The 27,098-nt window shown below is 41.9% G+C and overlaps 1 protein-coding gene across 3 annotated transcripts in view; it reads left to right on the forward strand.

Annotated features, from left to right (window-relative positions):
* Positions 1-23,630, forward strand: part of TAF15 (TATA-box binding protein associated factor 15) — a 32,290-nt gene extending 8,660 nt beyond the window's left edge. Inside the window, exons 6-16 of one of the 3 annotated variants that reach the window (XM_084651111.1) lie at positions 1,359-1,573; positions 3,476-3,590; positions 15,407-15,441; positions 16,003-16,035; positions 17,786-17,895; positions 18,699-18,828; positions 20,655-20,759; positions 22,192-22,276; positions 22,368-22,456; positions 22,562-22,664; positions 23,230-23,630. In XM_084651111.1, the coding sequence (XP_084507237.1) occupies positions 1,359-1,573; positions 3,476-3,590; positions 15,407-15,441; positions 16,003-16,035; positions 17,786-17,895; positions 18,699-18,828; positions 20,655-20,759; positions 22,192-22,276; positions 22,368-22,456; positions 22,562-22,664; positions 23,230-23,269 (1,060 nt within the window). In that variant the 3' untranslated portion in view covers positions 23,270-23,630. The remainder of the gene's footprint in view (positions 1-1,358; positions 1,574-3,475; positions 3,591-15,406; positions 15,442-16,002; positions 16,036-17,785; positions 17,896-18,698; positions 18,829-20,654; positions 20,760-22,191; positions 22,277-22,367; positions 22,457-22,561; positions 22,665-23,229) is intronic. The other 2 variants (XM_084651112.1, XM_084651113.1) reach the window with 2 other exon arrangements.
* The last annotated feature ends 3,468 nt before the right edge of the window (positions 23,631-27,098 follow it).

A 27,098-nucleotide genomic window follows, 5' to 3' on the forward strand; every position in this document is an offset into this window, starting at 1 on the left:
TGTTGTTTCTAGTGATTATTTTTTTATTAAAGTGATTGTTTAAATGTGTAATCAGGCATGCCTGTCAAATATAAATTTTCCAAAAAAACTGGACAAATGTGCTGTTTTCTGTACTGAATAGTCCCAGTCTTTAAACTTCTCTGGTTCATGATGTGGGTTAAGAGCTGGATTATTTGTAATTGGTGTAGTTGGCAAGGGAAAAGAACTTCTCTCTAGTTCTATTCCAGACTCATAGAGGAGCCTTTGCTAAAGGATGTGTGTACATTTCTGGAGGGTGTGAATTTTTTATTAATCCATGGTAGCCTAGCAGTATTTACACTGCCACAATTTTTTTTCTTCAGTAAAGACCCACTGTTGGCTGGGTTAGAGCACCTCTAATCTGCTACTGCTTTGAGCTGGCTGCTTAATGGATCTGTCCACGGTATCTGCACTCACTCTTGGTCTTTTCTTATTCCGTATAAATGCTAACATCCTCCATGGTATTTCTGCTACAGTTTTATCTGGAATGACTACAAGAAGATTTTGAAAGAAGAAAGAGATCCCTTTGCAAAATACTCATTTTGACTGTGGCTCTTCTCCCCAACTAAGAAATTGCATACTGCCCCCAGTACTCCAGATCTTTTCATTTGCTGAAATAGTGGTTTGACATTTAAGTGTCGAGTTCTTCTAGGGTGTTTGAGATTTGAATCCCCAGGTATCTTATAAAATTGGTTGCCCATTTGTACCCAGATGTTTTCTGGAAGAATGACTTTTCAGAGTTTGGGAAATTTATAGCTAGAACTTCATATTTGATATAATTTACTTTGTCTTTCTTTGGGAAAGCATCTGGATTCAATCTTCTTATCCCGAATAGCACGGAGGACCAAATTCATCCTCTGTGTAACTCTTTTGATTTTGATGGAGTTACTCTGAGGCTGATTGTGGTCCAGGATCTTGGTGGAAGTAGGTGTAAACCAGGCGGAACAGTCCTTGCATTCGCTGTCTGGATTTTCACTATGATTGCTAAAGTCATCAATAGAAAACAATAAAACAAAACCCATGTTTCCTATGGTGTTAATAGCATTTTCTGTTGGTTTGTTTCTGCTGTTAAACAGATGATGTGATGATAATACATGCGTTTCTGCTCCCCTGCATCTGAAGCCACACCTAGCGAAGTCAAACAGTGTGGTATTTCTGTATAAATAAAGGTGGTGGTTTGTGGGTTTGTATTTTGTTTTTGAGTCCTGAAGGAAATCAAGACTAGGAAGTCTGATCAGAATCATCATGCATTTTTAGCCATTATTCTGCTCTCTCTATACTGGGAATATAAACTCTCTTTACTGTCTAATAATTAAATTATTATTCCTCTTTATTTTCAGTGGAAGAGCCTCTTCATATGAACCCAAGTCAAGCTATGACCAGCAGTCGAGCTATGGTCAGCAGCAAGGATCGTATGACCAACAGTCAGACTATGGCCAGCAGCAGGGCTCATGTGACCAGCAGTCAAGCTATGATCAGCAACAAGGTTCATATGGTCAGCATCAGAAATCCTATCAATCACAGCAAAAGGAAAGCTACAGTCACAACATGCAAGGTAGAGCATGCAGAATGAGTATAGTAATCTTTAGCCAAGTTAAATTGAAGAACTTCGTTCTGTTTTGTGATATGAAATGTTTTGGGTTTCTGCATACAGATTATTATTTGGGGGAGATGGAAAGCAGTGAAAGTCTTTTTCTCCAATTTGGTGAGTGTTTCTTGTAGAATGATGGAGATGGAGAACTCTTACTACCTACTCATGACTTGGTGGGGTCAAAAATTGTGTCCGCATCTATGCATGAGTTTTCTGATCCCTGAAACTTTTTTCACCTTTTTCTTCCTTATGTGTGGGAAGAAAGGTTTTCACTTTAGATTTGAGGGTGGGTGCCCTGATCAACACTAATGTTGTAAGAATCTTCATCCCAAGCCTGCAGCTGCCTTAGTTAAATTAAACAATATCAGGTGATTGGCATGCCCTTTTTCAGCCCCCTTGATGTTTCTTTCCTTTGGAGTGTTTATATTTTTAAGAGGAGGGAGGGAAGTGAATGCCTATAAAGGAAAAAGAAAAGGAGTACTTGTGGCACCTTAGAGACTAACCAGTTTATTTGAGCATGAGCTCACGAAAGCTCATGCTCAAATAAATTGGTTAGTCTCTAAGGTACCACAAGTACTCCTTTTCTTTTTGCGAATACAGACTAACACAGCTGTTACTCTGAAACCTGCCTATAAAGGGTGAGTCCCACCAGAAAGGCTTTCCATCCTTTCCAATGTCTAGGAGCACAGTTGCCTTTTGAGGGGGAAAAAATGAAGATATTTAGAGAGAGTGCAGATTTGCTGCCCTGTGTCACTTCTTTGTTAAGACTGGCTGGATGTGGAGGTCTGGCTGTGTGCATGGAAGATCAAAGCTCTGTACAGGAAGTTGACAGGCAGATGAAATGACTTTCCCTGCATGTAAAGAATGTTTGTTGTCCCTCCTCTCCTTAAAGTATGTTTGAAAAGAAGAGAGGGGCTCTGAAAGGGAGCTGCGTCCTATGGGCAGAATCTATGAGAAGGAAGCTGTTCCTGTTCAAGTTCTGCCACTTTGTCAAAGCTGCTAAGGAAAAGGAACCTGTAGTTTCCTGAGGCTTTTGCTCCCTCTGTTTACTGTCTCCCATCAGCTTGCAGCAGCTTAGTTACATCCTTCTGCCCTGGTGGCTGTCACTGCAGGTTCTCTTCTTTACTACACTCTTTTCCAGATTAGATACAAGTGGGGAGTGAAGCAAGATGGTGAGTCTGAAGCAGCATGGGGGGAGGAGGAGAATAAGAGACTTTGCAGCTGCAGGTGGAGTAAAGGCAGAAAAAGTGAGAGACTTGATAGGGGGAGAAAGGCTTTCTCTCTCCTTCAGTGGTATTGTGGAAGCTGCAGGGCCAGAGCTGACTATCGCTGGTTCCATATTCCAGGGCTTTGTGGTCTTATTTGCCTACCTGTATTGGAGGGTTACTGGGAAGTGGAGGGAAGAAATATCTCCATATGCACAGGCACTAGGCACCTTGGAATCTGTCTTTACCTCCCTGGACAGTGGTCTGATCTGCTTTACTTATCTGTCACAGCACCAATGTCTCAGCTTCTGTCTTGACAAACAAGTGATGTGAAGATTAAAACGTAGCCTTTAACCGAACTATTTACATGTCTGTCTTTTTCAGGGTAGGAGAAACTCAGCTGGGATTTTAGGCGCTATGGATTTATTTTCTGCAAAATGTGATGTACCAGAATATGGTGGCATCCACATTCTAAGGAATATCACGTCCCATAGTAATCTAGGGAGATAAATCAGAACTTGATTTAGGCCTTGTGATTGTGTGGAACAGATGCAAGAAAAGAGCTTAAAACACGAAAGTCTTATTTTTTAATTGGAAAATTTAAGCAATGGGTTTAGTATAAACTTGCCATTCAATTTACACATACTTTGTGGTTCTCTAGATGGTCGACGTGAAAAGAGTAGGTATGGAGAAGATAATAGAGGATACGGCGGTTCACAGGGAGGAGGTAGAGGGGGATATGAAATGGATGGAAGAGGTCATATGTCTGGATTAACGTAAGTGATCTAATCCCAATACCTGCAAATGTATTTGTAATATCTTGCTATTTAGTTGCTTTGGTTTCAGTGTTTAAGATAACACAATTCAGATCTTTGAGCACAGAAAACAGAAGGTTGTTGCTTCCTAAAATTACGCTGATCAGCCTGCACTGAAATACTAAAGATTTAGCCCAGGGAACATTACTTATATTGGAATAGGACAAGACTTAAAGTGATGATCATAAAGACACTTGGCTACATTTTATATCTAATGGCTGTGATATAAGGCTTCTCAAAGAGACCACTCTTTGACATCAAGTATTTTACATGCTATAAACCAAGATTCTTTCTAGATGCCTTTAAAAAAAAAAAAAAAAAGAGAGAGAGGCTCAAAAATAGAATTTAGAGCCAAGGTTCTAATGGCAGATAACCCTCAGGCAGGAAAGCATTTTCCGTATATGGTGACTTATTACAGTAATATCACCAAGTCTTAGAGTGCTTTGTAAAGCACACTGAAATCTATTGATATAAAGAAGGCCAGTATTATTACAGATGATATGCAAGGTTTGGCTAATGTCTTTAATAAAGCAGAAAGACTCAGATTACTCGATCTTGACTACTTTTTCCCCCCAGTATTTCCTCTGAAGTAGTGACTGAATAAACAAACATGAACCTGAAGGAGTTCAACAGCTTAGCTACGTTTTTCTGTCACTGTTTTAGCTATCAAACTAAAACGATGATGGCCTTCTAATTCAGTTTATTTGCCTTTACTAGATGTCAGGTTTTTATACTTACTGTAAATGTTTCTACAGCTGATTTAGGCCTTGATCCTACAAAGACAGACTTATGAACATGCTTAACTGTATATATGTATAGCGTTCATGCACATGCATGAATTTGCAGGATTGGGGGCCTTTGTTTTAAAATCCATTTAAACTGCCCAAACTACATATAAAGTTAGCAAAGATGCAAAGAAGCTGTTAATTTATACCTGCTACCTACAGTTCTGAGTTGCAGTTCTACGGATGTAAAGCAAGACAGTGTCAAATAGAAATTAAAGCTGCCAGCAACCCATGAACTGTTGTTTATTAACACCACCATTCCACTGCCACATGGGGCTGCTTTGAGTTAGTGCTAGATCTGCTGAGGTGGAATGAGAAGTAGATATCCTATTGTTTGTGGGGAGCCGTCGAGGTTTAAGTAAAATAACCATGTCTCATAGTGACAGGTTTCAGAGTAGCAGCCGTGTTAGCCTGTATTCGCAAAAAGAAAAGGAGGATTTGTGGCACCTTAGAGACTAACCAATTTATTTGAGCATAAGCTTTCGTGAGCTACAGCTCACTCCGATGAAGTGAGGTGCCACAAGTACTCCTTTGCATGTCTCATAATGTTGTAGGACTGCCTTTCACATGCGAATTTAGTATTTCTCTGAATGGATATTTTGTAGAATGCTTTCCATAGATTCTCTTGTAATATTAGACTGTTAGTGCTCACTTTTATATTATGAAAATGATTCAGTGTTTCTCACAGTTGAAATAAAAATGAGATCATGTCATTTAACTTGGTTATAACATGGTTTACTCTGATCCCATCCATATAGGAATGTCCAAATCATGTTCTAACTAGGTTGGTCCTACATTATTCTTCTTTGTAACCAGTTCGATAACGTATATGGATCTTGAATATTTTGACTTGGTATATGGTATCAAAGTTACTAGAAACTCATTTTAGATGGATCTTAGAAGTGAGTGAACTCTGTGCTCCTTCATAATTGGCAGCTTTTGTATCGTGTAAGCTTCACAGGCAGCAAACCCTCTTCAGATGTTCAATTTCAGTTAGAATTGAGGTTTTTAAGAATATTGTAGCTGCTTCATTGTGGGTAAGGGTCTTTATAACTCCCGTGATAAAACCAGATTTTTTTGTCTTTGTCGTTGAGCCTCTTTTAGTGAAGAAATTTTAAAGTAAGCATCAAAAGACATACAACTGGTGGACAATGTCCATTCAAAACAAACTTGGTGTGTTTTTTGCAAGGTGGTGAAACAGAAGCCAGGAAAATAAATTTAAATAAATCACTCCCGCATTACTGCTGTTTCAACAGATGTGTAAATAATCATGTTGGCATGTAAATATAGTTGATCCCATTGCTTGACATCCACTTCCAGGAAAGGAAAAGAGTGTGGATGGGGGTTGAAAAATGTGAAGGAATGTATTAGTGGGAGGGGAATGGAGCCATTTTTAATGATTCTGTTTTCCTCTGTTCAGCACAGCACAGCGATGGTGTTTAAGCTTAATGACTCAAACTAAAATATGTCCTAGAATTTTTCAGCCTAGATACAGTTGTCTTCTATTTTGATTAAGGTTTCTACTCCTAAAAAGTCAATTTTTACTCCACATTCAAACGCTTCTTGACCAAGTTCTAACAAAAGCTTGAGTTGTTTGCAATCACAAAATTAATGTGGTGGAAGGAGAACAACTTTAATAAGGAAACAGATCCCTGCTTTTAGTCCTGAGAACAATATTTGCCGCCCCCCCCCCCCAAATCAGCCCAAACCTAAAAGCAACTTGTGCACATATGCTGAGGCTACTTCTGATGGTTATTTGTTACACAGTGTTTGACTGCGATAGTGTTTTTCACGGTAACACTTAAATGTGATATTTCCGGTAATATCAGGAAGTATTTAACTCTAAAGGCTTGTCTAAACACAGTTTTTGTACTGATATAACTATATAGGTTTAAACATTTGCAGTTAGTGGTCTAAAAAAAAGTTAGACCAGCCCTTAAGTTGCACTAAACATTTCCAGCTTAAAAATTTAAATATGTTTCTTTAAAGATGCTGTAACGTTTGTCTGAAGTGCCTTCTTTGCACTTTTCCTGGATGTTGCATGAAATCATTAGCTAATCTGAGACTACAATGGATGAATGTCCTTTGCATGTTAGCTGTTCATAAAGATGTTCTAGCTTCCCTGATGGTAACAGTGACAGGCGGGTGGTCCAGCCACGGGTGTTCTTACCACTTAGTCCAGGTCCGAATTTTTCGGTCAGGGTATAGTCAAGGTCCAGACTTCAGAGAAAATAATAAAAAAGTAATAATGATAAATAAAAAGATTTTGGGGTCTGTTCAAAGGGGTCTTGCGGTCCAGCTTTGGCCCATGGTCCACTCGTTGACTACCCCTGACTTAGTCTAACCCTACTGTGAGCCATGATGAGCAACAGAGTCGTTAAAATGCCAGCAACAGTTAGTGCCTTTGCTGGCACTGTCCTGACGTTCTTTGCTAGCATTTTTTTTAACAAGGGAGGATTGCTAGGTGTGGAGTCATCTGTATTTGTGTGATTCCAGGCTTTTGTATGGGACAAAACCAAATTATTTATTGTTTCCATAAGCATTTTGGACAAAAGTAGCTGAAAATATAGATGCTTCTTAAAATGTGTAATATTGTCCTGACACTTAATGAATGAATTAATTGCTTTCAAGATAATGTGCAGGGATTCCCAAAAATGTACCTTACTTAATGCCTACAGCATTCAGTTCACTTCCTGTGCATGTGCAGAGCCCAGCAGCTTTGGGGGAAAGTGCTTTATATGAAAATTGCTGCTCAAATCCAGTAACCCATATTCAAATTCAGTAGTTAACTTCTGCCCCAAATGCTTGCATCGTGGTAAGTAACCAGTGGTCTGATAATTGCTTTTTTTATTTTTAAAAATGGTTTTGAGCTGGATCTCTTGGAACTCTAGATGCAAAATAACAATCCATCCAAACTTCCATTTTTGTTGTTTTTTAAAATAGACTGCTGAGATCCTTTGTGCCAGACTTTAGCTAAGAACAAACGTTAAATCTATACTATAAAACCATTTAAAAAAAAAAAAGTTGACAACTGAAACCAAACAAAACCCTCACCTGTCGCTTGAGATGCACTGATTTGAGGGAGAGGTCACGCTGGCACTTGCGTAGTGACTGTTCTATATGCCCTTTCCCCTCCCGTCCACCCATTCTGTACTCTTACGGTTAGAACACAGCACTAGGACTGAGGAGTCCTGAGTTCTGTTTTCGGCTCTGCCTCCAGCTTGTTTTTCTTCTTTGAGCAAATCACTTTTCCTCTCTCTGGAAAATAGAGAATGTGTGTCTCAGGTTGTTGTGGTACTTAATCCTCTTCTGCAAAATGTCTCGAGCCCATTAGATGAAAGGTGCTATGAAAGTGTGTGTGTGTGGGGGGGTGTACCTAAAATCCAGAAAAAGTCACTCAATTAGTGCAGTGTCAGTGGAGCGACCATAATTGTTCTGTCCCCTTGTATCAGAATCTGTGGACTCAGTGGGTAAAGTTCTGCCTTCAGATTACACTGAAAATTGGGCTACACCCATGCAGCTTCTTCTGCAACGTAAAACAGAATTTGTTCCACTCAGTCATTGAGTTATCACACTGCTAAACATAGGATTTTCTTGGTTGTGTGTGATTAAATCTAAACCTGATTTTAACTTTATTATATTACAAGTGAAAAGTATGCATTGCTGCTTATTTGTTATATTTAGTTCCTTTGTGTGGGGACTCAGCCTAATCTAATACCAAGAAATTGTCATACAGCTAAAGTGGCTTGTATTATCATGCCATCTGTGTTTAGAATTGATATTACGTTATTAGGTTTCTGTACGTTCATGTTCAGGCTTTACAAAGTTTGGAAGAAAATAAACAGGGACACAGGTTTATGGAGTTCAGTGAATAAATAACTGTTTGTATGGAACTTCATAAGATAACAATAGTGATTTCTCATTTCTTTGTATCCCCATTACACTTCCAAGTAGGTCACTTCCTGCAGCTGTGTTTCTTTATACTAGCATAAATTTAATACTTTGATAAAAGTAAAATCCATAGTTAGCAGAATCTGTGTCTTTAGTACTGTGCTAAATAGTCAGTTCTCATTTCAGTTATATTTGGAAAGCTATGTCCTTGCATGTAACTCCCATTGTGCTCAATGAGAAGTCTAGGTGCATATTGGAGGGAAGAATTTGGCCTTTGGCTTTTAATGCTACTTGTTCCAATATCTGCAGCTTTTTTCTATTTGAAAGGAACATTTATAGCTTGAAGCCCTCTAAAGACAATACAAGTATGCATCATTGATAAAAAGGGAGTAGTAAAGCTATTTGAAGAATTTTAGCTGAAAGATGCTGCTTGCTTCAACCATGATCTTGGGAACACTGGTGATACCTGTACTCCTAAGATTCTAGCAGCTGTTATTCCTGATGTGACAGGTTTGGTCACAGAGACCCCCTTGGGACTCTCACCTGATGTGCTGAAATTACCTCTGAGCCCGGTTTCCCTGCCAGCCTGGGACTTCCAGAACCCTGCCTTGTTGAGCCAGACACACTAGCCTGCTGCAACACAGACCCAGGGTCTGGACCACGCCCCCAAAGCTGCAGACTTAACTGAAAACATCTCCAGCACCCAGACATCCAGTTCCCAATGGGATCCAAACCCCAAATAAATCTGTTTTACTCTGTATAAAGCTTATATAGGGTAAATTCATAAATTGTTCACCCTCTGTCACTGATAGAGATGCACAGCTGTTTGCTCCCCCAGCATTAATCACTTACTTTGGGTTTATTAATAAACAAAAGTGATATTAAGTATAAAAAATAGGATTTAAATGGTTTCAAGTAATAACAGACCAAAGTAAGTCACGAAGAGAAAATAAAACAAAACACACAAGTCTAAGCCTAATACATTAACTGATTACAGGTAATATCTCTCCCTCAAAGATGTTCCATATAAGCTTCTTTCACAGACTATACTCCTTCCTAGTTTGGGCCCAATCCTTTCACCTGGTACAGTCATTAGTTCCAGCAGACATTTGAGGTGGTAAGTAGGGGTTTTCTCATGACTGGCAGCCCACTTTGGCAGCCTGCTCCACCCCCTTTTATAGCTCTGTCACAAGGCGGGAATCTTTTCTCTCTGGGTCTCCACCCCTCTCAGGGCCAGATTAACATTTTGTGGGCCTGGTGCCAAACATATTTGTGGGCCCCGCTTAGGGTCAATCGAGCATGCGTGGGGCCAGGTCCCCAGAGCGAGGGACCAGCAAGAGGCAATGGGGCATGGCATGTCAGGGCTGCCCCACTCCGCCCAGCCCAGTGCGAGGGCACTATTTACAAACAGGCAGTTGCCAGATGCACAGTGGCCCACCCGGCCCTGTGCTGCCAGCATGCCCCCTTCCCCTCAGGGGTGGGCCCATGCCATGCCACGCAGCCCCGCTGCTGAACACCAGAATACCTTCCCCTCCACCCCCCGGATTCCCTATGGCCAGAGTATCCCCACCGCCCCAGACCCGGGGGCTCAGGGCACAGTGCAAGCAGAGCAGGCCAGGGCCCCTTCTGAGTATGAGCCCGGCTCCATGACGCTACTGCCCCTCCTTGTAAATGGAAAAGTACCAGATTTAAGATGGATTTCATTATCAGGTGACATGGTCACATGTCACTGTAAGACCCCTAGTCTCTATTCTTCCTTGGTTGGCCCACACGTACACAGGAAGGTTTGCAGATAAATAAACCATTTACAACCAATTGTCCTTAGTCAATGGGAGCCATCAAGGTTCTAAACCACCATTAATGGCCCACACTTTGCATAATGACAATAGGACCTCAGAGTTATACTTCATATTTCTAGCTTCAGATAGAAGAATGATACATGCATACAAATCGGAGGAATATATTTAGTAGTTTATAACCTTCATTATGATACCTTACAAGAGACCTTTTGCATAAAGCATATTCCGTTAAATCATATTCACACTCATAAGCATATTTCAATAAAACGTATGGAGTGCAATGTCACGCCAGTCTATGCCAATAGGTTTGAAAATAAATGAAGATGAGTGGATACCAGCTTACAAGAAAAATCTAATGACAGCATTTTTGTGGCATTAGGGTTAATTTTTGTGAATGGTGATTAGGATTCACTTTGGCTGCCTAGAATTCAATTTTTTGCATTGGTGATATGGCTGAATTTTTTGCTAGTTTTCTGACTGATTAAAGGATGTTTTAAAAACCGGAACTCAAGCCGATTATCTGTCATATTCAGTCTATATATAAAGCTTCTAAAAGGCAGTATACAGTGTGATACTAGTTATGTTACACACATCCCAGGACAGGGGTGTGTATTCTGTTGCATCCATGTATTGCCAAACAGTCCAGTTGCTGAGACTGTTTTCTTAACTAGGTCTTCATGGTAAATGTGAGGCTGCACAGCATCAGCTGTTTAGAGCAAACAGGTCTATGTGACTTTTCCCTCACTTAGTGCAGAATTTTGGATCGATATCCATGCGCCTCTTCTCTTTCTTAAGAAACCTAAACTCATGTTGGGAAGGTGAGAAATAAGATGTTTAAGTCTCTGGGTCCCCAGCAGCTATTTGCAACGATCTCAGGGGAAAATGTAATACTAAAGTACATGTGAAAGAGGAAAATCTGTCACTTACATTCATCCAAGAGGTCTGCCATCTAACTAATACAGATACATTAGTTCAGTTGGTCACATGAGACATAGCGGAGAATAACCAACACTGAAGCACATTAGGACAACAATACACTTCTACAGAATACACCTCTACCCCAATATAACGCGGTCCTCAGGAGACCAAAAAATCTTACCACGTTATAGGTGAGACCGTGTTATATCGAACTTGCTTTGCCCCCCCCCCCGGTTCCTTGTTCCCTGACTGCCCCCTCCAGAGACCCCTGTCCCTAATCACCCAAAGGACCCCACCCCCTACCCAACCCCCGGCTCCCTGTCCCCTGACTGCTCCGATCTCTAGCCACACACCCCCGCCCCCTGACAGGCACTTACTGGCAGTGGTGGGAAGCGGAGCAATGTGGCCCCTGGCCACTCCACTCCGCCACCTCCCAGCCACGGTGCTCCGCTTCCCGCCGCCGGTGAGTGTGGGGAGGTTGGGGAAAGGACGCCCTCCGCACTCACCAGAGGCGGGAAGCGGAGTGACGCGGCCACAGTCCGCTCCACTTTCTTTGCCCCAGCCCCAGCTGTGTCGCGGGAGGGCGGGGGGTTGGGGAAAGGTCTCGCACTCACCTGCGGCAGGAAGCAGAGCGCCGTGGCTGGGAGCTGGCGGAGTGGAGCGGGCTGGGGCCGGGCTGCTCCGCTTCTGCCGGTGAGTGTCGGGGGGGATCCCTTCCCCCAAAACCCCTCCCCCAAGTGACATGGCTGGGGCTGGGGCAAGGGAAGCTGAGCGGGCTGCTCCCAGCCCCCCAAAATCCCCTGGGCTACTCTGGGACTGCGGGGCCCAAAAGGGCCCCCCCCACAGCTTCTGACTCCCAGACCCTGCAGGGGGGAGCCCCTGACCGCCCCTGAGACCCTCTGCCCCTTATCCAACCGCTCGGCCCCGGCTCGGCACCCTTAATACGCTGCTCAGAGCAGTGTGTCGGAGCTTTACCGCGTTGTATGCGATGCCATGTTCTATCGGGTCACGTTATATTGGGGTAGAGGTGTATAGTAAAAATATAAACAGTCTATAAGTTGCAAAAAGTGATCTCTGTTGGGTAGTAATGCTTTCGGCCTGTGGCTTCAGGCATTACATATCCAGCTCAGTCACCTTGAATCCTGGGGCATACATTTTTTACTCACAGTGTTCATTTTCCATAACATCCTGATTGTTTACTGTAAATAAGTGTCTTATTTCTCTATCTACATCTTTCATGTTGTATATTTACAAACCAGAAAAAATGCACGTTCTGAATCGTGCAGTCCTGGTGAACTGGGGAAGGAATCCAGAGTTTGAAATCTTGAAGACAAAATTTGCGTGACTGATTCATTCACTATAAATCAGTGTACCTAGTTCTGAGCTAATATGCCAATGGGGCAAAGTTTTTAACTGACATTTAATAAGAAGGGTACAAGGAAACCTGTTGGTCGGTTCTTAGGGGATTGAAGTGAATTGTGGGTGGCAGAAGTGTGTTTGCAATAGAATTTTTGTGATCACCATTCTTGTTTTATCATCAGTCTTTAAAATTATCCATCCTTTAGCAGAGGCTACTGTAAATAGTGTTTGGAACCCATACATTTTTATCTTTCATGCAGCTGAATATAATTGCATATGAATGTCTGCCATTTAGTGTTTCAAATAACTTTGTGTATATATAACATTTGAAAGTCAACAGCAAGTTCATGAAAATAGATCCTAGCTGAAGGTAATATTCCATGAATGTAAATATAACAGCAGTTGCTGCAAGGTTTTGTCATGATATAACAGCTGTTTTCCTTGTATGGTAATAAGTCTTTAAAGCTAGCTTACATAATGATTAATGAAATCCTGGCCCTTGTTTTAGACAGACTTACCGTCACCTCACAGAAAACTTTTGACTTTTTAAAATTGTAAATTACATCTTGCATTCATGACTTCACATTTGTTGTAACAGAAAATGTATATACAGTATCCTAAAGAAATGAATCCCATATTGATGCTTCATAGCCTTGTGACGGGTTGGATCACAAACCCCCTGGGGGCTGCCAACTGATGTGCCAAGACTACTTCTGCCCCTGCTTTCCCTGCCAGCTTGGGACTCCAACACCCTGTCTTGTTGAGCCAGACACACCAGTCTGCTCCAACACAGACCCAGGTTCTGAACCATGTGCCCCAAAGCTGCAGACTTAACTGAAAGCAACTTAAGAAGTGTTCCTGTCTTTAACACTCAGATCTCAACTCTCAATGGGGTCCAAACCCCAAATAAATCCGTTTTACCCTGTATAAAGCTTATACAGGGTAAACTCATAAATTGTTTGCCCTCTATAACACTGATAGAGAGAGATCCACAGCTGTCGTTCCCCCCCCCCCGGCCCCCTGGCCCAGTATTAATACATACTCTGGGTTAATTAATAAGTAAAAAGTGATTTTATTAAATATAGAAAGTAGGATTTAAATGGTTACAAGTAGTAACAGACAGAACGAAGTGAATTACCAAGCAAAATAAAATAGAACACGCAAATCTATGTCTAAGAAAACTGAATACAGATAAAAACCTCACCCTTAGAGGAATTCCAGTAAACTTCCTTTTACAGACTAGTCTCCTTCTAGTCTGGGTCCAGCAATCTCTCACACTCCCTTTAGTTACTGTCTTTGTTCCAGTTTCTTCCAGGTATCCTTGGGGGTGGAGAGGTTATCTCTTTAGCCAGATGAAGACCAAAATGGAGGGGTCTCCCACGGGCTTAAATAGACTTTCTCTCTCTCTTCTACACCTGTGTAGAATCCAGCTACAAAATGGAGTTTTGGTGTCACATGGGCAAGTCACATGTACACGTATGACTGAGTTTCTTATCAGCCAAGCCACCTTCCTGGGAAAGCTCAGATGTGGATTGGCATTTTCAAGTTCATTGTTGGCTTAAGTGGTTCTTGATTGGGCATTTAACTTGCACATTCCTTTCTCAAGAAGCTGACCAAATGCTCTACTAAGGCTACTTAGAAATCAGGCAAGTATACAGCCAATATTCATAACTTCAAGTACAAAAATGATACATGCATACAAATAGGAGGAATGTATTCAGTAGATCATAACCTTTAGGGATGTTACATGGCATATGTAGCATAAAACATATTCCAGTTATGTCATATATACATTCATAAGCATATTTCCATTAAGCCTTATGGGGTGCAACGTCACAAGCCTATTTTACTAATGTCCCTTGTTTTGAGCTCTTGTCCCACACCTGGACTTTGACAAGTTGAGAGATTGGAGTTAATTAGGAGTCCCTCCAGATTTTAATCATAAACAAACTACTGCAGTGGCTGGTGCATTAGCTGTGGGGCAGAACCTCCAAGGGTTAGGCAAGGAGTGCTAGTTGAGGATTTTTACTTGTACTCTCTTTATCTTAGTTACTCTGCATAAGAGTTCCCACAATGAGAAATGAACTTTCCAGTTTACTGCTGGTAACTGCTGTGGAAAACCTGCGCTCCCACACAAGCCGGCAGTCTTGTAAACTTGGAAAGGCTTGGCTGTTAACTTTAAAAATGCTGCTGATCTTTTTCTAAAGGCCTTGAATATTGAGTGTTTTAATCCTTGCACCTGGATTTAGTTGTTAATGTTAAATGTGGGAAATATCAATACCATGAACCACACATTAAATAGAATAAGTGTGGGAGATATCAGGCTTTTACTTCCATTAAATTTGGAATGGGACTTCAAAACAACTAAACTCCCCTCATTCCCTGGCAATCTGTGTGTGTAAGCTATTAACTTGGTCTACGTTTTGTGCCACAGGTTTCAGAATGAATTAATTAAAAGTTCACGACCTCTGCTATTGAAGCTCATTCTCATACACACACTTTATCATTAATGTCAAATGCTAGCAGTACATTGTTGTACAGATTCCCAGATCCTCACACATCCTACTTCACAGTGTGCTTAGTAATACTAATTTATCCAAATTTACTTGAATGCATAAGAATAGAGATTAATTAATTTCAGTTCACAAGTGGTAATTAACTATCCATGCAGCTGCTAGATTGGAATAAAGCCCACTAATTTTTATAAAAAGTATGCCTCTGTTTTAAATCCCAGTTTTAAATAGCATTCGTTTGGCTTGTGAGCTGGAAAAGGGTTTTTTAATTAGTGTATACACCCACCTTTGTTTCAGCAATTCTTTTGGAGATTAGTTTCTGGGATTCTTACCCTAGGAGATTAGCTATCTGAAAGAATAATCTTTGAACACAAATAAATAGTGTGCAAAACATAGAGGTGATGCTTTAGCCAATAGACAATAACTTTTGATCAGATAAGTGTAGATTGAGCCTTAGGCTCAGCACGTAGAGACTTGAGGAAGAAATCATTTCTTCAATTTTTCCTCTGCAGTGGTGGTGACCGTGGTGGCTTCAAAAATTTTGGTGGTAAGTGCCAAGTATCCAAAATGTTTCAGTGGAAATTCTGTATAAATCTAAAAGCCACCAATATCTTATTACTATCCAGTAGAAGCATTCTAGCGTTTCTGTTTTTCTGGGGCTGGTGTGTTTGTGTGCTTTAAGTCAATCTTTTAACAATAAACTGGATTTCTACTCTGTCAAATTGCATGAAAGAAATTGTGGAGATTTACAACCTTCACCGGATTTTGGGTTTTTTGTTACAAATGCTGCTTTGAAAGGTACTAGTGACAAAATAATTGTGGAAAACTGCTTGGTCGTCTGACAACCAGCATTTGCAAGATAAACACCAGCATAATGCTAATGTGGCAGATGCCATATACTGCAAGCTAAAGAACGTGTTAACATTCTGCAGATGCCTGCTATTGAACATTTTAATCTAAATATTCTCCAGATCTCTGGTTAGTGACATAGATTTTAGATACATTGCATATGTAGCTTGAATATCTTCTTATCTTATTTAACAAGCTTTTTTAAAAGGCTGTTCTTGCTAAAGTAGCCTTTCTTTCATTTTTTTTACCCATTCTACAGGTCAAAGGGATTATGGACAGAAATCAGATGCTGGTAAGAAAACAAGCATTGTGTGGATTGCAGCTCTTCATCCTTCATAGCATTTGTAACATATGCCAGCACTTTGGAGAATCTTGACCAATTAGAGAACTGATCTGAAAACAACAAGATGACTTTCAATAAAGACAAGTGCAAAGTACTACACTTAGGAAGGAAAAATCAAATGTGCGCGTACAAAATGGGGAATAACTGGCTACAGGGTAGTATTGCTAAAAGGGATCTGGGGGTGATAGTGGAACACAAGTTGAACATGAGTTATCAATGTGATGCAGTTGTGAAAAATGCTAATATCATTGTGGAGTATATTAACAGGCGTGCCGAATGTAAGACATGAGGTAATTGTCTCCCTTTATTTGGCACTCATGAGGCTTCAGCTGGAGAACTGTGTCCAGTTCTGGGTGACACTTTAGGAAAGATATGGACAAATTGGGAATAGTCAGAGGAGAGCAATAAAAAGTTTAGGAAATCTGACCTATGAAGAAAGCAGGTCCCCCCAGTTTTTTTAACCTAAGTCTTCAAGTATGTTAAGGGACGTTATAAAGAGGATGGTAATCACTTGTTGCTCATGTTCACTGAATGTAGGACAAGAAGTAATGGGCTTAATTTGCAGCAAGGAACATTTTGGTTAGATATTAGGAAAAACTTTTTAACTGTTAGGGTAATTAGGCTTTAGAATGGGCTTCCGAGGGAGGTTGTGGAATCTTCCTCATTGGAGGTTTTTAAGAACAGGTTGGACAAACACCTGTCAGGATGATATAGGTTTACTTGGTCCTGCCTCAGTGCAGGGGGGTTGGACCTGTTGAGTTTTCTAGGTCCCTTGCAACCTTGCATTTCTATGATTTGATGTACTTCAAAATGCATGCCTGGAAAGAGGTGGGGTGGCTGGGATTTTTGTGTGATTCAGATGTAGTTTAACCAGGTGGGCTTTCTTCTGAGATAGATCAGCTCTGTTAAATACTGGTGCATGTCACTATACAAGCGTATTCTTTTAATGTTTAACGCATTGCTCAGCAAGTAAAAGTCAAGTTTTGTCTAGTGAATTCTGGATCGACTTGAGTCAAGTAACTGATGATGATCTTGTTTTCCTTGAAGATGCTGAATATAGATAATTTTCTGATTTAGATTATTTTGGCAACATTCTTTTAATTTGTATACTTGTTTCACCATAGTCCTTCACTAAAACTTGAAGGACTTTTCAAAAGCTGAATTACTCTTTACAATTGCTATTCACTTTTTGCACTCTGTCTTGGATATGAAAGTAGACTAATCTGTTTCACACTTATTTTTGGTTTCATTTTTCTGATTCTTTTATGCTGATACAGTGCTTTTGTGTCTTCCGTGGTATTTCAGTTAAATTTTATAGGTCTCTTTTTTATTTAAAATCTATGCATTTGGGGCCTACTCTACTTGAATGTCCTAGGTGCAGAGAAAAGTTGTCAGATAGTCAATGTAATCATTCTGTGACGTACTGTAGCATCCTAAGGCTATCTTTCTGTACTTCTGAAGCTGTTGGTGTTAGCGCTAACAGAACGACCTCAGACTTCTCTCCCTTCGTTAATATGAGAGCTCCCAATCCGCCAGGTATCCAAGGAAATGTTGCAGGACCACAGATATGAGTCTAAAATGATGCAGGTTTTCTCTGACCTCAGATGAAGTAACATTTTTAACGGCTGCAGCATGTAACATCTGCTTCTGGCTAATCCGTACAAAAGCATTTGGTAAAAAAACTTACTTTTTTTAATAGATACAGAATCTGACAACTCTGATAACAACACCATCTTTGTGCAAGGACTTGGAGAAGGTGTTTCGACAGATCAAGTGGCTGATTATTTCAAGCAAATAGGTATTATAAAGGTGTGTGTGGTGACAGATCATTCGGAAACCTGTTTCAGAGTAGCAGCCGTGTTAGTCTGTATTCACAAAAAGAAAAGGAGGACTTGTGGCACCTTAGAGACTAACCAATTTATTTGAGCATAAGCTTTCGTGAGCTACAGCATCCGATGAAGTGAGCTGTAGCTCACGAAAGCTTATGCTCAAATAAATTGGTTAGTCTCTAAGGTGCCACAAGTACTCTTTTTCTTATTAGGAAACCTGTAGATCGAATATGTTGGAAGTGTCTTGAATAGCAGCATGTTTCCTCCCTTTTATTTCCCAGAAATTGTAGATCTTTCTTTTATCCTACTGGGTCGCAGATGACAGTTTACAGAAAAAGAAATTGCTGGTCCTACCAACTTACTAGCACAGATGTCAGCTGCCGTTTCTCTTTTTTCTATTCCTAATTCTCTAATCAATTCCCTTACCACATATCCCTATCAGTAGAAAATCTCAAATGCTCCAACAAGTAATTATGCTCCATGACCCACTCACTCAGGGCTTTTCTTCCTATCCCCAGAAATCCAAATCAGAGCTCTCATTCACTGTACTTGACCTCAACTAATGTCCAAACAAGGCCTGGGGCCACTTCATTTTAAGGTTCATGCTGTGAGCTGGAGGGCAGTCAGTATTCTTCCATCAACCACTTTGTTTCTGTAAGCTAGCCCCCAGGAATCTCCTCTGTGAACACTAATTAATTATAATAGCTCTTACTGTTAACTGGCTCAAGCAGTTTTCTCCATTAACTGAATGTTGAGGAAATACACCTTTTTTTCCCCCCCCAGACTAACAAAAAGACTGGCAAGCTTATGATAAATCTATATACAGATAAGGATACAGGCAAACCAAAGGGAGAAGCAACAGTATCTTTTGATGACCCTCCTTCTGCTAAAGCAGCCATTGACTGGTTTGATGGTAAGATTGCCTGTTCTTCCTTTTGTGCGTGAAACTTAGCAATCAGTAGAGACTGCATATTAATGTTCACATGTAGACTGCATGCCACTCTTTAAATTCATTTCAAGCAGACTCCTGTTTTTTCTCTGATGTACTAGTTGCGACGAAAACCATTATTTATGGGGCTGCATGTCAGTTGTCCCTGTATCCAGTTTAGCTAATGTGAGGGTGGGTTTTTCTGATGTGATTCAAGACCATGCATCTTCATGTGCAGCCCATGAAACTAGAATATCGCAGTAAGCAGGAGAATACAAACTGATGTGTGGTGTGGGAGGTATCATGGTGTTGGTGGCAGTGCCTAGAAACCCCAGACAAGGTTAAGAGCTCATTGTGGTAGACACTCTACAAACACAGTGAAAGAAGTCTTGTGCACTAAAGAACTGACAAAGAGCAGGAGGGGAAGCAGAGGCACAGAACAGTGATCTGCCCAAAGCAAGACAGCCTGGAAGATGGAAATGGAACCCAGGTCTCCAGGCTTCCAGTTTTGTTGCCCTGTCCATTAGACCACACTGCCTCCAAAAGTACTTCAAACCAAATTAAATTGAGCCCTATCATGATTCTTTTTGTAACATCTTCCCTTCATTTATGCTCCTATTTTTCCTTCATGTGGATGTTTTCTTTAACATTTATCTGTGAGAACATAAACTTGGGCACTGCAGTAACCAATGTATATAGCTAGTTTGAGCATACAGCGTATGGTGCTAGCTTATTATTCCTTAAACGCTTTATAACGGGTGTTAATTGCATCTTACAATTAAAACCATATATTAGCAAAACAAGTCCTTCAAAATAAGATTTTGAAAAACAATATTTTGCCCCATAGCTAGAAATTATCGCATAGCCAGTTGAAAGCTTGATCAGAAGCTTTGGGCTGTGCCCTGAAGTTCTGAAAACTGTCTGTCTGTAATGGAGAGGGGGAGCAGGTTCCAAAAACATGCTTCTGTCAGTCTTGAAGAGTTCCACTGCAGAAAAAAGGACAGTTATACTGCTTTATCGTAACAACAAGTTTAAACAATATTAGTCCCCATTCTAATGGCTTTGTGTTTCCACTGACACTTGGCATACATAGACCTAAGCATCAAAGAGCGAGGGATGTGCTTAGGCTTGGAGTTCATGTAATGGTAAGCAAAAAGAAATTGACTAGCAAATTGTTTTTAATGCCTTATTTTTTGCTACTGTGTTTCAAATTGATTGATCTTAAGGACATTACTATGGTTGCTGTATGATGCACCCTAACAGTAATAGGCCCCATAGTGTCCTGTGATAAAACTTTAACTTTTTATAATACATGCTGGTTGCAACCTTACAATAAACACGTGCCTGTCTTTTTCCCACGTGGGGATATATTGGTTCCATACTATATATTGATATGGAAACTTGCTGTCTGATTGGCAGGATCAAGATTCTTACATATTTAAACTGCCCTGTAATAAGCTATACTGATGTCAAGCATAGCAGGGAAATGTGTTACGTGTTTGCATCATGTGACCTTAATTTAAATTGCAACTTGTAGATCATACTTTGATTTAAATACGCATCTCTTTGTGATAGCATATTATATCAAGAACAGATGTAAATACAAATCTGTATCTCCTTACAGTTTGCCATCTGTGCGTTGATGTGATACGATGCTACAACTCATATTTTCAAAAGCATTTTGATTTACCGGGATGTTTTTTCTCATACTGCTGGTGTTGAATTTAACAATGCAAGTTACGGTCCCTTTGGATCTTGCTGTTCATTATTGAGCTCCTGTGAGTTGTTCCTCTTTCTCTGTCCCCCTTTAGGAAAGGAATTCCATGGCAACGTTATCAAAGTTTCGTTTGCAACCAGGAGGCCTGAATTTCTGAGAGGAGGTGGAGCAGGTGGTGGTGGCAGCGGACGTCGAGGTGGTAGTAAAACTGAGAGGGTCTTTCCTTGTGCATGTTAAATGCTTTAGCTTGTGATCTCTCTTTTTTTTTTTAAATTATTATTAAGAGGACTAACCTTATGGCAGTAATTTGTTAAATAATGAAGTGTGGGCTCTGGGAAGGCATGGTGGAAGAGATTTCTGGCACTTAGGGGGTTAGTAGGGATGGCACCAGCATGTGGGAGTTCAGGAAAACTGAAGTCTGTAGTCCACTCTTCTGGACTGGACTATAACTAGTTCTATATGTTCCCAATGCGGAGATGCTCTCTGGTTCAGTGCTCATTCTGGCTTATAAAGAAATGGTGAAGTAGCAACTTCAAGGCTGGGCGTGTATAATTACACAACACTGCGTTCTCAGCGATTGTTTTAGGATGCATTGTCTGGGATTTGCAAAGGGAGTGCAGGGAGTTGGGCACCCAACTCCTGCTCAAAGTTAATGGAAGATGGGTGCCCAACTCCCATAGCCCTCTTTGAAAATCCCAGACCCTTCGCATAGTACAGCCTTATCAAATGAGTCTGCTGGATATTGATCTTACTACACTTCCTTTAACATGAGGGTTTTACACATTGTGACTCTTGTGAACAAACACTAGTTTTTAGGCCAAGAATTTTAGGTGGCTGATAAACAGATCATTTTTAAGAACTCCATTTTGTGTAAAAGGTCAGGACTCTGATGCCAAAAGCAAGGACAGAATCCTGATGCGTGTATTGGAATAACCCTGGTGTACATGGTCAGGGAGAGCATATATTTAGTTTATTCTGTGACTTGATCTGTTCATGTGTGGTTGGAGTTGGATGTGTATTAGAATTTCAATGAAACTTCAGTAATGCGTGTGACAGAGTTCAAGCTGATTAATTATAAATCTATCAGCTGGTAAAGTACTTGTAGTGCTGAAAAGGGAAGAAGTAGAAAATACATGGAGCGGACTTTCCTGGCCACCAGGTGCTGCTCCTGCACAATATTTCCCCTTCTGCGTGAGCTGAAATAAGCACATTCATACTTGAAGCTCTATAGCTGCCCAAATACATACACTGGGGGAGACTTGAGTCCTACAGTTCAGAGGTTTGACAGATGTTTAAACTCTAATAGAGCGTTTGCAGTACCTTTAAATATTAAATGTTTTCTCTTTTGGCTAATTACATTTTAGCATTTCATAAGAAATTCTAAAGTGCTCAGTTTGTAAATTACACTTTGTTGTTATTTACAGGCTGTCATCCATTTCCAGAGTTCCTAATTCACTGAAACTATAATCTTAGAAGGTGGCTGATTAAATCAACTATCTCTTATTGCTCTACCAAGAAACTGAGTCTGTCACTTGGGGCCTGAAGTCAGTGATAGTCTGCAAATAAATGTCTCGTGTGTAGATTACAGGAGCACTTCCCCTGCTTTATTCTAATTATAATTCTATCCACAGGTTCACGAGGTGGATTTGGAAGAGGTGGAGGCTTCCAGGGTAGAAGTGGGGATCCCAAAAATGGTGATTGGATTTGTCCTAACCCGTAAGTGTTGTTTTAGTTTGGTAGCAGTGTTTCATGTATGTACATTCAGTTGTTGAGAAAACTCCGTCTGAGGAATTTTTGTCTCTTTCAGGAGCTGTGGTAATATGAACTTCGCTCGCAGGAATTCCTGCAATCAGTGCAATGAGCCCAGACCGGAAGATTCACGTCCATCAGGAGGAGGTGTGTAAGAGATCAGCACAAGTGTAATGAGTTGCTTCTGACGGTTTTAGTTACATTTGTGGCCTTTTAACAACATGGTTTTGATCTTGCATTTCTCCCTTGCAGACTTTCGTGGGAGAGGTGGTTTTGGAGGTGAAAGAGGATACAGAGGGCGCGGTAGCAGAGGGGGTGACCGAGGTGGTGGCTATGGTGGTAAAATGGGAGGAAGGTAAGCATTATCTTTGCTACTTTGTCAGTACGTGTGGGATGTAGATTTTAGGAGTGTGGGCTTTTCTTTGACTAATAGAACATGTGATTGGCTGGAACAGTCCGGGGGGAGTCATGGATCATGAAGTAACAGTATTAAGCACATGTATTTTTCGTAGTATAACTGTGTGTTCATAATGTAGATTCCTTTTGCTAAAGGACATACAAACACAGGTCACTAATAATAATTTCTGCTAGGCAGATGTCAGCTATCAGCAGTTGGCAATGCGCACAGTAGAAGGGGAGGGTAAAGAAGGAATTTGCACAAGTTGGTGTGGGGAAGTAACAGTATTAAGCACATGTATTTTTCGTAGTATAACTGTGTGTTCATAATGTAGATTCCTTTTGCTAAAGGACATACAAACACAGGTCACTAATAATAATTTCTGCTAGGCAGATGTCAGCTATCAGCAGTTGGCAATGCGCACAGTAGAAGGGGAGGGTAAAGAAGGAATTTGCACAAGTTGGTGTGGGGAAGGATGGAGTTTTACTGTGACTCACTAGACTCTCAGATTTTTTTCTTTCAGAAATGACTTCAGAAATGACCAGCGCAACAGGCCATATTAGAGACCCTTGTGAATGTTCTTTTTGTCTCTTTGATGCAGTCAGTAGTGAAATTGCCGGAGTTTTGCCTGCTGCTTTACCCATGGCCGCTTTTGGATGGCGAATGACATGAAATTGGATTTTTATTTTGGTGGGAGGGACTGGGGAAGTTTTTTTGTTTGTTTTTTTTTTGGGGTTTTTTTATTTTTTTATTTTTTTTAGCAAGTCCACTGAAATTTCATCTTTAATTTCCAACATTCTCCTGTTTTCTCCCCCTGAGCTCTTCAGCCGGCTATAAGAAGGAACAGAAGGAACTGTAAAATATTGCCAATATCGAAAGTGTTTTGTAATACAACAATAAAAGCTGATTGTTTTATTTGTGAAATCTTACATTGTTTTTCCAATTACTTCATAACTTTAAGCCCCATCCTTTCTCTCCACATTCCCCGTCTTTTTGTGGTGCAACCTGTGTAACAAATAAGAGTCTTGCTTACAAATGACGTTACGCTTTATGTTCCTAGCTCCATGAAGTGCTCTTAGAACCTCTTTGGTTTAGTCCAAAGGTGGGCAAATTTTTTGGCCCAAGGGACACATCTGGATATGGAAATTGTATGGCAGGCCATGAATGCTCACGAAATTGGGGGTTGGGGTGCGGAAGGGGGTGAGGGCTCTGGCTGGGGGTGTGGGCTCTGGGGTGGGGCCAGAAATGAGGAGTTCAAGGTGTAGGAGAGGGTTCCAGGCTGGGGCAGGGGATTGGGGTGAGGGAGATGAGGGCTCTGGGGTGGGGCTAGGGATGAGGGACTGGGGGTACAGGAGGGTGCTCTGGACTGGGACCGAAGGGTTTGGCCGGTTGGAGGGGGATCAGGGATGGGGCAGGGGGTTGGGGTGCAGGAGGGGGTCAGGGGTGCAGGCTCCAGGTACTTACTTACTTGGCACTTACCTCAATCAGCTCCCAGAAGCAGCAGCATGTCTCCCGTCTGGCTCCTAGGCAGAGGCGCGGCCAGGCAGCTCTGCTTTGCCCTATCCTCAGGTGCTGCCCCTGCAGCTCCCGTTGGCCGTGGTTCCTGGCCAGTGGGAGCTGTGGGGGCGGTGTGTGGAGCCCCTTGGCTGCTCCTACACATAGGAGCCGGAGTGGGGACATGCCACTGCTTCTGGGAGCCATGCGGAGTGGGGCAAGCCCCCAACCCTGCTCCCCGGCTGTAGCTCGAGGGCCAGATTAAAACATCTGGAGGGCCGGATGCGGCCCCCGGGCCGTAGTTTGCCCTCCCCTGGTTTAGTCCTGGAGAAGCTACTTGCCATCCATGTCTTTGGCCCCAGAGCTAGCAGCGTAGCTCAGTGGCAGATCCACAACTCCCCTACTTTGCACTTTCCTTCCCTCCTTGCTGAGCAGAAGCTCAAGTCAGCCCTCACCTGGGAGCGTCTGCTACTCTTCGGAATTCACTGCGGTCCCTCTGGGAAACCGTAAGGTGCCAGTGTGTCCCCATGCTGTTTGGGACTTGATCAAACTAAGGGAATGTTAAGTCAAAAGCTGGGACAGGATGGCTCAAAAGAGAAGTAAATAGCTACGTACCGCTTCACCTCTGAGTCACTGCTGTTGAAACCAATGCGGTGGTGAACAAAAGTAAAGAGGCAGATATTCCATAGCCTCTTTAAGGATGAGTTGGGCTCTCAGCCCACCTAGTAGAGGGGTAACCCAGATAATTCAAGCCACAGCGGGCACTCAGCAGGGAAGCCATCGTTTGAAGGAGCAAGGGAGAAAGCCTCCTAAAGGTGGTCCCTCCAAATCAAGGCTGCAGCAGATTGGTGGGTTGCTGAGAGAGTCTTGCACTGCTGCTTTGTGAATAACATTCCTGATCTTTAGTGCTCATCTTACACCAGCATTACATCCAGCATCCTAAAGTAAAGGTAGGACAGCTGATAGTCTAAGGCCTCCTGCAGGGCAAAATATTATCACTGTGGGCTATGAGGGCCAGTTTTGATCCTAATAACTGGATGGGTGGCTGATCCGTGTCTGTAGTCAGTTTGCCTTGTTCAATTCTGCATGGACTTGGGAAAAACAACAAAAGGCTTTTAGTTAGTTTAGTAAACACTGACATATGGCATGGTGCACATTCTGTGTTTGTAATCTTAGGATAACCTCCCAGTAACAGTAGAATATTGACAGGATCAGCCTCCTCGTCTTGTAGATCAATTGGGTATGATGCAGTTTTGCTGTGTGAGGATCTTTGAGGCATCATCTCAAAAACAGACCTCTTGTCAATTCTGCATGGGTACTAAAGATACCACGACTCTTAGATCTAACCGATGCCTTTCAGTGTCCGTTTTTAGAGCAGAATGGTTGCTGGACATTTTCTATGTCCCCAAGGGATGTGTCCCCAAGCCTCTGTTTGCCAGAAGGTAGGAATGGGTGACAGGGGATGGATCACTTGATGATGACCTGTTCTGTTCATTCCCTCTGGGGCACCTGGCACTGGCCACTGCCAGAAGAGAGGCTTCAGAGTAGCAGCTGTGTTGGTCTGTATCCGCAAAAAGAACAGGAGGACTTGTGGCACCTTCGAGACTAACAAATGTATTAGAGCATAAGTTTTCGTGGGCTACAGCCCACTTGATCGGATGCATGGAATGGAACATATATATTGTGGAGGGGGAGGTAACGTAAAACTAAATGAGCGCTTCCCATTTTCACCCCTTTAGGTGTTACGTATTTCCCCTGAACCACATCAAGACTGGAGCCGGTGAGCACCAATCTGCTTTGGTGTTTCTGTGCAGGCGGCGTTGCCATGTTAGTCAAACAGACGTTTGCTCTATGGCTTCTTGTAGATTGTAGATGTACTTTTTTGGTTTAGGCCTTAAGTATGCAACACCATTCAGCTAGGCAGTCTGTATTGTAAATTCCTATGCTCATGTGATTGCAATCTTGTTGCAGCATAACCGCCCCCCCCCTTAAAAAAAAAATACCCTGAACAAACTGAGGTTTCCTAGTTTGTAAATTGCCTTGGCTTTGACTGGCGAGGGCCAGTCCAAAATACACAGGCAGAGTTGTTTATTACCCACAGAGCTCCATAGCTGTGCACTGTGATTTTGCCTTCCTGATAGATGGAATCCTGGTCGCAGAGAGCTTACCATCTCAAGCCCTCGGGCTCTATGTGGATGCATGGATCCACGTGCACAATTCTCCATGCAGGATTGGGGCCTCAAATGAACACGAGCCGAGGCTGATGAGCAGCTGGATTAGTGGGAGGACAACATAATTATAAAGTCACGCGGAAGGTGAGTTCACATATCTAGAGTTTAGCGAGAAGTTTGTCACGTCAAATAAAACCCCCCTTCGGTATAGAATGGCTTGAATCAAGTCAAATACGCCACTAGCAAGAATAAAACTTAAATCTTCCCCTTCTCCCCACCGCACATGCTCACCTGGCTAGGCAGTGCTGTTTGCCCCTTGGGCTAGTTTAGGGGCAAGCAGCACACCTGGCCAAGGGGAGCAATGGGGAGGAAAATAGAATATCAGGGCTGACGGAGAAGATGGAGGAAGATTGATCTCTGCACCAGCACCTCCTCACTCAGGTAGAAAGTGCTGCCTTGGAAGAGCCAAAGCAAGGACAGTGAATTGCAGGAAGTGGCACAAAGGGCCTTGGTCACTTATCTAAGCAGGGGAAACTGAACAGGGTGTTAGTTCTTTGGGCATAAAAACGCTTCCAAATTGCATGAGTGTATCTTAATAGCCACCCTCCCCCGCACCACCTTTTGAGATTTAAAACCACTGCTACCTGCCTTTTTCATTTCAAATCAGGTGCAGTCTCAATAGCTCCCACTGAGACCTAAGCGCTTTCCCTTAGTTAAGAGCATCTGT

The sequence above is a fragment of the Lepidochelys olivacea genome (assembly GCF_965140295.1).
Source record: "Lepidochelys olivacea isolate rLepOli2 genome assembly, chromosome: 17".
Classification (NCBI taxonomy): Eukaryota; Metazoa; Chordata; order Testudines; family Cheloniidae; genus Lepidochelys; species Lepidochelys olivacea.